General features: G+C 35.2%; 1 protein-coding gene and 1 long non-coding RNA gene across 2 annotated transcripts; both read right to left on the minus strand.

Annotated features, from left to right (window-relative positions):
- Positions 1-139: 139 nt before the first annotated feature.
- LOC107797743 (uncharacterized) lies at positions 140-3335 on the minus strand. Its single transcript, XR_012711665.1, has 2 exons — positions 3062-3335; positions 140-1960 (listed from the first exon to the last, which is right to left on the minus strand). It is a non-coding gene; the product is annotated as an uncharacterized LOC107797743 (long non-coding RNA).
- Positions 3336-8831: 5496 nt separating this feature from the next.
- LOC107797739 (beta-glucuronosyltransferase GlcAT14A-like) lies at positions 8832-12809 on the minus strand. The gene is made up of 5 exons (XM_016620662.2): positions 12545-12809; positions 10692-11598; positions 10525-10600; positions 10312-10427; positions 8832-9490 (listed from the first exon to the last, which is right to left on the minus strand). Exons 2-5 carry the CDS (start codon positions 11263-11265, stop codon positions 8997-8999), a joined length of 1260 nt encoding a protein of 419 aa, XP_016476148.1. The 5' UTR covers positions 11266-11598; positions 12545-12809; the 3' UTR covers positions 8832-8996.
- Positions 12810-14222: the final 1413 nt, after the last annotated feature.

The following is a 14222-nucleotide window of genomic DNA, read 5'->3' on the forward strand; positions in this document are numbered from 1 at the left end:
TGCATATAACGGGAGCTTAATGCACCGGGTTGCCTATACAAGAATTCAATCCATAATTGTTCTACCTTTCAAGTTTATATCTTGTGCTGAAAGAGTCTTGGAAAATGAAAAGGTAAAAATTTCAATAGAAGCCAACATAAGGAGATCACAAACACTTCTCATTTCTATCAACAAAAACTTACATCAAAGATAATTAAGGGAGAAAAGGAGGTACTATACAAACTTTATCCACACAAAAAGAACAAAAAAAAAAAAAAAGGAAAGAAGAAAGTACTGTACAAGATTGAAGCAGAGAAACACAATCTTTTTTGTGTTTCAAAATTTTAACTTGCAAAGTAGCTTCTTGTCACACAATCATATCCATATGATGCCCCAAGCAATCCAACTAGTTCGGAATTGAGAAGCAGTTGATTGATATTTGAACAAGAACTGATGTTGTTGTCTTGTGAATAAAAATGTAAAAACGCAAACAAAGACTAATCAAACTTTTTTTAATATCCGAGAAATCTCTGAAGGTCAGCAGCGTACCGTCCAAAACTCGATGGATAATGGACATAGTAGTGCACTGAGTTTCGGATAATGGACACAGTTGTGCACCATTCGAAACACAGATGAGTAATGGACACAGTGGCACACCATTTGAAACTCGGAGGATAACGGACATGCCCTCTACCAACACTAATCAAACTTTTTCTAATAACCGAGAAATCCCTGAAGGTAAGCAACACATCGTCCAAAACTCGATGGCTAATGAACAAGTAGTGCACCGCTCGAAACTCAGGTGGAAAACAAGCACACCCTCTACAAAGACTAATCAAACTTTTCTTAATAACCGACAAATCCCTGAAGGTTAGTAACGCACCGTCCAAAACTCGACGGATAATGAACAAAGTAGTGCACCGTTCGAAACTCGATGGATAATGAACATAGTAGCATCCTGTTCAAAACAAGATGGATAATGGGCACGCCCCTTTACCAAGACTAATCATACTTCTCTCTCCAAGAATACACGAGAAAGAAAACCCAAGAAAGACCTAAAGCAATGTCAGCAACAACAAGTCTCAACCAATCACGACCAAGATCCTCTTCAAGTTTCCTCTCAAAGTAAATTCTCCAAATAGCCATAGCAATGTGAAGAAGAACACATCCTTTAGCAAAGAATCCATGAAACTCTCTATCCTTTATAAATGCAACCATGAACAAGAAAAATCCAATTGCAAATAAAAGCAGTCCAGAAAATGAATCAGATATTTGGATTATTAATTGATCATGTGGTGTTGACCCCAGAAGTTTACTAGCACGTTCTCTGCCATGGCTAAATATAAATACCTCATTGCTGTAAAACATCATTAATCCTCCAGAAGTTAATGCCACCATAGAATGAAGAATACACAAGAGGAAAAATCCAGATGACCCCATTTGATCACTTAAATCACCCAAAATTATCTCCTTATTTTTTAATGACCGAGAAATTTGTCTCGAGCCAACCCTTAAGAACAATTGTAACCTTCGAAACTCGGAGATAATGAGCCTACCTTTTTACCCTTCTTCACTTAAATATCAAACTTAGTTTGCATGGCGCAGAGCTCGAACCTGAAAATTATCTCCTTATTTTTTTATGACCGAGAAATCCGTGTGGAGCTAACCCTTAGAAACAATTGTAACCGTCAAAACTCGGGGATAATGGGGCCGTTTCTCTACCCTTCTTCACTTAAATACTAGACTTAGATTGCATCGTGCAGGGCTCGAACCTGAAAAATTCTCTCCTTATTTTTTAAGGAATGAGAAATTCGCGTAGTGTCAACCTTTAGGAACAATTGTAACCTTCGAAACTCAGAGGATAATGAGCCCGATTCTCTACTCTTCCTCACTTAAATACCAGACTTAGTTTACATAGCGCAGAGCTCGAACCTGAAAATTATCTCCTTATTTAGCTCAACAAAGCTTCAATTTTTTTTTCCTGGAGAAAACAAAGAGGAAAAAAAATTACAAATGAAACCTACAAAGCTTCAATCTTTAGGCAAAAACACATCACCAAACCTCTAAACAACTTCAAGAATTACATGAAACACCCAAATTTCTATCTTTATTCAGCTGCGCAAAGCTTCAATTTTATGTGTTAAGAATACATAAGAGAAAAAAAATAATACAAATGACCCTATTGATTAATTTGAAACACCCAAAATTATCTTTTTTTTTTAGGTCACAAAGCTTCAATTTTTAAGCATAAAAACATCACCAAACCCTTGTAAACATATTCAAGATTGACTTAAACACTAAAAAATTATCTCCTTTTTTTATGCCTGGAAAATACATAAAGAGGAAAAAAATACAAATGAACCCTATTGATTATTTCGACACACCCATAATTATCTCCTTTTTTAAGCTCCCAAAATTAAATTTTTAGGCTTAAAACATCATCCAACCCTCATAAACTTCTTCAAGAACTACTTGAAAGAGCTAAAATATCTCCTTTTTGGCTCACCAAAGGTTCAATTTTTATACTTGCATAATACATAAGAGGAAAAATTACAGATGACCCTATTGATCATTTGAAAAAACCAACAATTTCTAAAAAAATTTCAGCTCACAAAGATTCAATTTTTAGGCATAAGAACATCCAAACATACTTGAAACACTAAAAATTATCTCTTTTTTTAGCTCAACAAAACTTCAACATTTATGCCTGGAGAATACATATTTCAAGAAAATTCGGACCAAGGATGTGGTGCAGTGTATGGAACTGCTCTTTTGGGGCCAGGCGGCGTGAATCCAGATATAATCGGGCTCTAATGCAGGTACCGGACACCGGTGGGAAACAAAAGAAAAATACAGATGAACCTATTGATTCTTTAAAACACCCAAAAATATCTTTTTTCCAGCTTATCAAAGATTCAATTTTTAGGGAAAAAACTTAAAGATTCACTAAAATACATGAACAAGTCACCTATTATCAAGAACCCCATATAACAAAATAGTGTAAAAACAAGACCAAATGTTCAAAGAAAAAGAATTTCCTCAAAAAACTCTGCCTTCAAATCATTAACGTGTAGTATTATACCTGAATAGAGGTGTTACCCTGGGATATGAACAATAGGAGTTTGGTCCACTTACAGCTTCACAGATGTCAGCTTTAGGATTTTAAAGATAATTTCTGTGACTGATCTGGTTGATGGCATGGACAGACAGATGGACTATTTCAAGATTTAGAGAGAGAGAGAGAGAGGGTTTTGGATCCAAAAACCAAAATCCTCAACCAGCTGGAAAGTGATGGAAAGAATATGGAGGAGAGATTTTTCTTTTGGCTTTTGATAAAGGGGTATATGGAAAATATCTCAGCAGTTTAGGGGCCCAATTTTCTATTTAAGAAAAAACCAATAAAGTTAAAATCTTTTATCTAAATTAGACGTTTTCCCCTTATGCCGATGATCTTTCGGAAACATTATACCTTTACAGGTAGGGTGAAATTAAAAAATAATCAAATTTATAAATAGTAATTAAAAAATAATCATAGTTTCAGAAGTAATTAAAATATAGTTACTTTTCATATAAAGATAAATCTAAGCGAAAATACTGTTCAAAATCCGAAAAATATTCAAGCATAATATACTGGAGTTCCAACATAATATGCTGAAAGTTCATACACATGTACTCCAATCTCCCGTATATTATGCTGGAACTTTCCGTGTGTTGAAGTTCCAGCATAATATGCTGAAAGTTCATATGCAGATGCACCAATCTTCAATATATTATGCTGGAACTTTCCGCGTGTTGAAGTTCCAGCATAATAGTAGCTATTTTTCAATGATTTTACAAATACTAGCTATTTTTAATTACCAATCTAAAAATTGGCTAGCCCGTGCTATTTTCACTCATAGATTGGGATAAGTTTTGTATACACGCTATCCTCCCCAGACTCCACTTGTGAATTATTGTGGTTGTTATACTTTTTTATTTTTCATGATGGTGCAGAGCCGGTTTACACATATCTTAATTATTTCATTAGATAATTGTTATTCCAAGTAAAACAAGTATGGAATAACTTCACATACCAAATTTTAAATAGACAAGAAGAAATTACCTAAGATTTTTGCTATTTTCTATTCTTTAATTTGGTTTCTTCATGCCGCCGAAACTGAAAGGAAATTTTGGTGACCTATAGGTTACATGTTTGAGCGATGAAAGCAATTATTAATGTTTGTATTATGGTAGGCTGTCTGAATTACAGTCCTTAGGTGCGACACTTTCTTGTATCATGCGTGGATGCGAAATACTTTGTGCATCAGACTGCACCTTTTTTGTGATGCCGAAACTATTTTGTAGTCAGAGGCGGACGCACATCATGAGTTGAGGGGTTACCGGCACGCGGAAATTTCGGCAAAACTCTATATATACTTGCAAATGTCCTAAAAAATAGATCAACCATCCACTCTCGAGATTCATATTGATCAATAGATCTCCGCGTCCTGCCAGTTCGCTAAGTAGACTAACTCTACCGAGGGGCAACAAAGGCTGGAACTCTTCCTGCCAAAAACAAGGGACCTACTTCTCAGGCCCCCGTACCAATCGTTATTAGCAGTAATAAATTTATATTGAATATCATAGTGCCTTGCGACGCCCAAATCCTGAGTCCGCTTCTGTTTGTAGCCTTATATACCTTAGATATAGATTATGGCAAGAAATAATGAAGTCATGGGCTTACATGATCTTTAAGAACAATCGTCATTGTTTTGGATATGATTGTTTTCTTTATTTTATTTCCTTTTTCTTACTAAAAATTTTGAAATGCAATCATGTTATAGATATCTCGAAATTGTTGGGCCCCTTCCAATCTAACTTTTTTTTAAATATTTTTTATATCGGATGTCCCTACCCAAGTTTGATGCATTATGGTGTAAAAGAATTTACACTATTAATTACTTTAAGTATATTTCTCGATAAGCATCAACTGATAAATATGGTAAGAGTTTTGTTGATAGTGAAATTATTGTGTATATGTAACTTAAATCCTAATGTAAAAAGGGGTCGTTTAATAAAGTGTATAAGAATAATGCTGAATAAGGTGTATTAATAATGCTGATATTAGTTACGCTTACATTAGTTATGCTGACATATTTCTTATTTATTGTTTGGTTTGATGTATTAAAGCATTGCACAATTTCTAAAAGAATTATTTGTTTACAATAATACCTTCATAACCAGTCCATCATTTTATCTTTTTGAAAGAAATATATGTTGAGGAATGTTTTTACATGAAAAAAGTTTTAAAAATTATTTGATTTGTCTACCTATATTGTAGTATAGAACTAAATATTTATTTATAAAAAAGAAAATATGCTAGGTATTTATTTATTCATTAGGGATACAATTTTATTTCTCACTTTTTTGGATTATTTCATAGTTGCATTAATATAATAACATATTTTAATCAAGCATAAATTTTGACGAATAATTTTGTCTTTAGCTAAGCTAATGCATGCACTAAAGTAGTTACTTTTGATGCCGAAACACCATGATAGTTTCATGAATTTCAAACTTAAACATATGAAAAATTAAAGATTATCATGATTTTTTCGAAATTTAAAAAAATGTGAAACTCCATGACAGTGTCCTGGATTTTCGTCCAATATATTATGATGGAGTTTTCCATTTTTTTAATACGAAATCTATGACAATGCCATGTATTCCAAAAACTAACTATTTTTAATGACTTTTGAATAGGGTGAAATTCAAAAATAGCCAGATTTACAACTGGTCGTTCAAAAATAACCCAATTCAAAAGTAATCAAAATTTAGCCATTTTTCATGTAAAGATAAATTTGAGCAAACACTGTTCAAAACCCGAAAAATGCGCCATTATATTATGCTGGAGTTCAAGTATACTTATGCTGGAACTCTAACATATTATACTGGAGTTCGAGGATAAGTATGTTGGAACTCCAACATAATATGATGGAGTTCCAGCATAAGTATGTTGGAACTTCAGCATAATATACTAGAGTTCCAGCAAGTATATCAGTCCAGCATAATATACTGGAGTTTGGAGCACCGGTGCTTCAGTCTCCAATATATTATACTGGAGCCAACAAAGTATACCGGTCTAGCATAATATGCTAGAGTTCATATACAGGTGCACTGGACTCCAGTATCTTATGCTGAACCGGTCTCTGTTGCAGCAAAATAGTGGCTATTTTTCATTGACTTGATAAACGCTGGCTATTTTTGAATGACCAGTCCGAAAATTAACTATACCGTGCTATTTTTACTTTTGAATATGTAACTATTTTTCATTTACAAAACCCCTCAAAAGCCCCAGTGACCCAAATGAATGAATGTATTGTACATGTTAGGAATGGTTGGTTAGCAATGTTTCTAATGTGGGGATAAATGAATATATGTAAGTATGGTTGGTTAAAAATGCTTCTAGCGTGGGCATAAATGAATTTGTATCATATATATGTACATTGAAGGGCAGCCTTGGCGTAATTGATAAAGTTGCTGCCACGTAATTAGGAGGTCACGGGTTCGAGCCATGAAAATAACCTCTTGTATAAATACAGGGTAAGGCTAGTGTAATCTCCTAGCATAATCTACAAGTAGGGTCAACGGAGAATAGTGTGTACGCAAATCATACCTTGTGAAGTTATCTTGAATGACTTAATTGATAACATTGTAAATCTTACCTTGTGAAGTTATCTTGAATGACTTAAGGGAAAATTTCACATAAGAACAATTGGGCTCCCCACTTTTCAATGTTATAGCTCATATTTCAATTCACAACCAATAGCCCAAAAATAATAGGCTAAGATTCAACATCCAACTCTAATAGGTTCTCAAAATTACTATTTAATTTTTAAAAAAGATTGCACAAGCTTTTAAGTTAATTTTCGAATCAATAACTGTGATTCAAATATTAGTTCAACAAATCAAATCCATTTGGGTGATGAAAATTAGATTTTTAACAAGCTTAAATATGTGGGTTTAAATTTCGAATTTGATTTTGTGAGAAATTTAGAGTGGGTGTTATTTAGACTTATTAGAAATAATATAAGGAGGTTGTATATAAAATTTGAAGTCATTTAATGGAGATTTGGACTGGTTTTGAACAAGAATTGCAACTGAAAATTGTGGAAGAAGTTCGTCTACAAACGTTTGTATAAAGGTGTATAGAAGTGTATAATAATGTATAAGATGTATTTATACACTCATATACACTATTATACAAGATTATACAAAATTATACAAAAAACTGACTTCGTCTTCTTCATTGCGTCTTTTCTGAAATTTAACTCAAATCTACTCCAAATCACTTCAAATTTAAACTTTGAACTCCTTTTGATAGTTTCAATCAATTGGAACAACACCCAATCCAAACAATTAACAAACTCAAAAAATTCTATTTTCTAAAGCAAAACTTTGAATGGCCTTCAATGGTGGACTTCTACTCTTTATTTTTTTTACATTGCAACCATGTGACATAGGGGGAGCAGCAGTAATGGCGGACGGCCCCTTGAAGCATATGTAAAAGATGTGAGAAGAAGAGAGAGTGAAAGCAATGATTGTAAGAATACAGATTTAACTCCATAGCTTTTATAAGCAATGATTGTAAGAACACAAATTTTGAATTTGCAAGAGCTAGTGTTTTCAAAATGGGTACAATATGGGTTAGGTGGGGTAAAACTTAAAAACATGTGCCATTTTTTGTTATGGTGTGAAGTCATGTGAATTTTTTAGAGAAATTCAAAAATAGCCAGATTTACAACTGGTCGTTCAAAAATAGCCAGTTTCAAAAGTAAACGAAATTTAACCACTTTTCATGTAAAGATAAATTTGAGCGAAAACATTGTTCAAAACCCGAAAAATACGCCAGTATATTATACTGGAGTTCCAACATAAGTATGCTTGAACTCCAGCATATTATACTAGCATAATATGATGAAGTTCTAGCATAAGTACACTAGAAATCCAGCATAATATACTGAAGTTCCAGCAAGTATAAGTCCAGTATAATATATTGGAGTTTAGAGCACCGGTGTTCCAGTTTCCAGTATATTATACTGGAGTCAGCAAAGTATACCGGTCCAGCATAATATGCTGGAGTTCATACACAGGTGCACCGAACTCCAGTATATTATGCTGGATCGGTCTCTGTTGCAGCAAAATAGTGACTATTTTTCATTGACTTCGGAAACGCTGGCTATTTTTGAATGACCAATCCGAAAACTGGCTATACGGTGCTATTTTTACGTATTTCCTTGTAATTCTTTCATGACTTAATTGATAACATCGTAACCTTTTATTGTGGGCATGTCGCGAAGTACATGAGAATATCTGAATTTAATTTTTTTTCTTCCAAATAACCAATATCCAAAAACAAGTGTAGAAAGTAAGCAAATTTACAGAGTAATAGCATTTGAGGCATTTTGTGGTACAAATTTCAACTAACTGCAGTACTGTAACTTATAATGAAGAAGCCATAGATGTGACATAGACAAAATACGGGAAAATGCTTGCCAAGGCCCGAAACAAACATGCCTTAGTCTCTAGTGACGCATTTTAATGTCGTGCGGGCCAATGCCCATTCACTAGTGAGTTGGGCTGTTACATATGGTATCTGAGCCACTCCGCGTGCAACCTTGAAAGATGATGGGGCAAACCTCTGCGAGGACGCTGAGTCCCTAAAGGGGGTTTATGTGATACCCTAGGCGAATCCCACATCGACAAAACACGGGAGAGATAATGGATATATAAGTAGACATGCCGTAGACTCTAATGACGCATTTTAAAGCCGTGAGTGGGCTGCGCGGTTACAATAGATATGAGGCCAAACATCAAGGATGAACCAGTTTCTTTAGACTAGTGTAGTTCCAAAAACAACACCACCAAAATTACAAAATTTTTAGTACAATGTCAATATTTTTATTGACTGGATCTTTTAATGAACTCTATAAATACTCTTTCAATCAAGAAGCAGAAAAAGTACAACAAAAATCTACTTACTTACACTGGTTTTGAGCAGCAGATGACACTAGTTTATCAATAAGACGTCGAAGCCTTTGCGCCCCGGGGCCTGGTCTAAGCTTAGTCGGATTTCCAACGTCCGAACAAGGTGGATTTCCAGCACACCAACCTCCTGGTGTGAAACTACCATTACCGCGATGTAGAAATTCTTGATCAATCCTGTCTAAAACAGGATCATTTTTGTTGAACTTGCGCGCAAATGCAGCATCACTTGCTATCATTTTTCCAATGTCATTTAGGGAAAGAATGTGTGGATGTTGTTTAGGAGGGATATCCCAAGAAATATAGTGTAAGTCATGGTTTATAACAGTTGAAGAAAATTCAGGGGCATTGCATATAACTGTCTGGAAATAGCCTTCAGGAGAGGATACAAAATTCGAGTAGTACATAAGTAGAGTCCGAGGAAGATTGTCCCAACCCCATATGCAGTACTCCACAAATGCATGTGACAGGACCGTCCAAGCCGAGCCTGTATCAAAATTTTAACATGGTCAGTGAAGATTCATATAGCCGATCCCAACTTGCTGGGGATTGAGGCATAATTGTTACAGTATTGTTTATAATCGCAAGGAAAAGATGACAATTATGGTCCTGGCAGATAGTGCAGATGCGCTATACTCCTAGATAATATTGTGCGGACTGTGCAAAATGATGTCGTACCCGTGTCGGATCCTCCAAAAATGCACTACTTTTGGAGGATACGACATGCACTAGACGACATTTTAGGAGAGTCCGGGCAACATAGCTAGCAATAATAAGCATATATTGCTGACCCAACTTGCTCTGGATTGAGGCGTACGTAGTTCTTATTATTTATAATAGCTAGAAGGAATAGAGGACAACTATAGTCCTGGCGGATACTGCAGATGAGCTATACTCCTAAATGTTGCTGCATCGTGTCTGATCCTCCAAAAATACACTACTTTTGGAGTATCTGACATGCACCCCGCGACATTTTCGGAGAGTCTGAGCAACACAACAATTCCTAGATATACCACATCATAAGGTCAGAACATGGCAAATTCATTTCCTTATCTCCATAAGATTGGTAAATTTGCTTAACATGATGTTTTAACAAACAAAATAGTGGAGTACATGGTATCAAGTATAACCATGACCAACTTTCAACTCTAAGGGAAAAAAAAAACATAAAAGTTTTGGATTCAACAATTTTGACAGGAAACTTCAGCATTGAAATACATTTTGCAGATTGAGCTGCACTGATGCAAAATATATGGTCAATTGATCAAACGGCAACGCAAATATGCAGATTTAGTTATGATTTCTAACCGGTAAAGAGTTTAAAGGCAGTGGGAAGAGTTCGCCTTGGCGAGACCCAAAATATATCAGATTTAGTATTCTGATATAGCCCGGGGTCTATAATAAGCGGCATTGCCCTCTGTGACCTGCAGAAGGATAAATAGAATGACATAAAAACTACAGAACGAACTGCGGAAACAGCCAAAGCACAAAATGAGAAACTCAGAAAAAAAGATAACATACTCTTTCCATCTCAGCCGGCTTGTATGCTCAATGAAATTTAAGTCGCGTTTTACTTCAGAAAATGTGTAAAGAAGATCTGTAAAGCAAATGAATAAATCAAATAACATCTTCAAGTAAAGAAGCAGAAAATGGAACAAAAATATTAGCTAAACAACAAGAGAACTAACCATCTTGAGTTAGTAGAGGATAATCAGACGCGCTCAGGTTAATAAACCAATCCCAATGCTTATATTTCTTCAGGAGAATAGACGCGGCATGAAGAGTGTTAGAGACCATAGTTGGACCGCGATAAGTCACCATATTTGCTTTTTTAATCATGTGTACATTCCCAACCTTAACAAAAACAGGTTCATTTGCAACTCTAGCAGCAAGCTCTAGTCTATCTTCTACCGATGATTTTAGGTCCAAGTGAATAACATAATAATTCCGCGGATGATACAGTGACTTCAGTGTTCGCCAAAGTTGATCTAAATCACCCTTTGATCCGGATATCAAGTAAGCAAAACGCGGTGCAGGAGCAGGAGGAGGAGGACGTGGAACTTGCTTAAGTTTTGCTTCAGCTAAATACAAGCTAGTTTGATTTGTTACAACATGAGATGGGAAAATTGAGAAAACTGAATTGATTGTATGCAATGAAGAAATAAGGCCTATGTCAAAAGAGGTAGCAAGAAGGAAAATCGACACGAGTGAGCTTATAACCAAAGGAAATATCCATCTTTTCTCCACATTCAAGGACCTCATTGCTAAACGTTATCATGTACTCTAACGAACGTCTCTTTTCTCTTCTCCAAAATCTTAACATAAAATCTACCTAGAAAAACTTCAACAGATTTACAGTCTGTGCTGCTTTTGACCACTCGGCTCCTTCAGTATATCCCTGAAGGAACGATTGACAATAAGTGGAATATCCGCCTCCGTGATCTCAACGTTGGAAGTGGAATATCCGCCTCCAATCAAACTTAACTCTCATCGACTAGGCAATCGAAAACCAAAAGGCCCCTCGAGCCTGTAGTTATTGGTTATCAAGAATGGCCTTCTTCAACTTGATCCCCTAACTTATACTCTTTGAATATTCTGTTGAATCAAAAGCCAACAAATCAAAGGTCAGCATTTAGCATTATTTAAACTAAAATGGTGAAGAAAATTCTGAAATAATCATTAGACTATGTTGAGCTAAAAGTTGGTAGAAAGACAATACAAGGCTACTACTATTGTAAACATGCTAATGTTCAATACAAACAAATCTTTTTTTGATAAGGGAAACAAACAGAAGTAAACATCCAAATGAATCTTTTTAGAAGAATAAGGCCAAGAATGTTACATCAGGACTGCATTTTGGGATCAAAGAGACCAAATCAATAACAACAACAACAAACCAGTAAAATCCCACAAGTGGAGTCTGGGGAGGGTACTGTGTACGCAGACCTTACCCCTACCCCGAGGGAGTAGAGAGTCTGTTTCCGACTGACCATCGGCTCAAGAAGACGAAAAGAGACTATATCAGTATCATTAATAGAAACCATAGAAATAATAACAGCTGTATAAGAACCAGAAAATAGATGAAAAACAATAATAATAACTAGAGAGACCAAATCATAGGCCAATAATATTATCCTAAGCATTCACAATATTTAGATTTGCAAATATCTTAAATACTCAAAAGGAGCACAAAAAACAGAATCTAATATAATAATGCCAGGAAAAAAAAAAAATCTGTGCAGCAACACAAATAACTTTTTGTATTATTAAAAAAAAAATAACTCTCTTGATTGACTGTGACATGCTAATTTGATTAAATATACATAAATGCAATGGTTTCACCTTTTCACATATACACACATTTTTAAATTTTTTTTTTAAAATTTTCTACATGCATATATATAACTCGAGTGAGTGGCAGAGCCACATGCAATGAATCGTCGAAAAGTTATGTTGCATAAATAGGTAAAAAAAAAAATTAAAATGTTTGAATCGCTCGAAATAGAAGCATATAGGTTCAAATCTCAGATGTGACATTTACGTATATTCTTGAACCCCCATGTTAGAATTCTTGGCTCCGCTACTGGCTCGACCTTAATTATACCCTTTAATGTTTATATTCTGGATCCGTCTCTGCCGTTATGAAAAAACATGTAAAGGTATAATAAAAGACTAAGAATTCAATTTACATGTACATTTGAGAAGCTTGAAAAAAGATGATCCTTTGTTTTGTACACGTCCAAGAATGAAAATGAAGAAGAATAAGGACAATGGACGTAAAAGAGAAGAACCTCTTCTTCCTTTAAGCTTTGTGGAGCTATTCTGTTAACTGACTTCCGGGAAACCATCCCACTTTCTCAATAATTTTTTTTACTCTTTCTAAAATTTAACTAAACTTTTTATTTATTTATTTGGAGCAGTGGTGGCAAAATAGATAAGAAAAATAATTATTCACGTGTTAACTCGTTTTCTATCCATATTAGATATGAACGGATCGAATATTTTATTTGTTTTTTACATTACCCGATCCGACCCATCCATTTGACGCTCCTAATTTGGGGTGAGATGGATCATGGGTAGGGGTGTAGACGGTTTAGTAAAAAATCAATCCTAAGTGAAAATTAAATCAAGCCGATGAAAATAAACCGAATAAACTAGCTTGGTTTTAATTTTAATAAAAAATCGACTGTAACACCCCGTAAATTTGGCTTAGGTATGGACGTGTTAAATGAGTAGTAATAGACATGTGAAGTTCTATTGGGATGAGTATGGGTGGAAATAGTTATTTTAGAATCAAGATGGAGAGTGAGGTGCATAAGATTCAACAAAATCGACTAAGTTTACAAAAGGTCAGTCTTCCAGCAGGATTTAGTGAATATGTGTAAGGAATTTGTAAAAACTCAAAACATGTTGTAGGCCTTTGAAATAGCTTTCCAACGATATATTGTGGAGCCCGAACGGAACTTTGTGCAGAAAGTTATGTGCGTTTTACAGAGCAGTGCGCAATATGTGTGCCTAGGTGCGCGCCTTGAGGGTCACGTGCACGACCACATACTTGTGGCAGTGCTACTGCCATTTTGCACGGTCGGGTGCGGGGGGGGGGGGGGGGGGGGGCGCACCTGGGGGTCATTTTAAAGTCCTACTTCGTTCCCCACACCCCAAAACACAAAAACTTGCTCTAGAAAGGGAACCTCTTAAGAACCTAACTCCTCAAAGGTCCCTCCACTATCCAAGGTAAGTTCTAATGATGATTCTAAGTTGATTTCAATTTCCCAACACCTTACTAACATGGGTAAACCCTCCAAATCATTAGATATTCGATTGGGGCATCATTGTTGAGAGAAGAAACCCTAGAACTCGAATTCAAGAGGGTTGAATTTCAAAAAGGTAATGTCTTCACCCTCTAATTGATTATACCATTGGATTAATGATTATAGACTCTAAGTTCATGAGATATGAGTTGATAGATTTGATAGAAAAACATGAACGGTTATATACTTGGGTTGTTGATTGTTGATTATTGATTAAGGATATCGTTATCTTATGGGTGATAAAGAATGATATTGATTATAGCAATTTGAGGTTTTAGAATTTATTTAGGAGCACGAGAATGAGTTTTTGGGTAAAGAAATACCATTAATGAGGGCTACGAAGCTTTATATCCACCAAGTGTTTGATAAAATGTCAAAGTGACCAAAACATGAGTATTATTGCTAATA

This window comes from Nicotiana tabacum, chromosome 1, assembly GCF_000715075.1.
Source record: "Nicotiana tabacum cultivar K326 chromosome 1, ASM71507v2, whole genome shotgun sequence".
NCBI lineage: Eukaryota > Viridiplantae > Streptophyta > Magnoliopsida > Solanales > Solanaceae > Nicotiana > Nicotiana tabacum.

Bases quoted from the DNA above. Each gene is read 5' to 3' on its own strand.
- LOC107797739 (XM_016620662.2), bottom strand. From the start codon at position 11,265: ATGAGGTCCTTGAATGTGGAGAAAAGATGGATATTTCCTTTGGTTATA. The intron at 10,601-10,691 runs GTTAGTTCTCTT...TTTGCTTTACAG, and splicing joins TCCTCTACTAACTCAAGATG to ATCTTCTTTACACATTTTCT. The intron at 10,428-10,524 runs GTATGTTATCTT...ATCCTTCTGCAG, and splicing joins AGCCGGCTGAGATGGAAAGA to GTCACAGAGGGCAATGCCGC.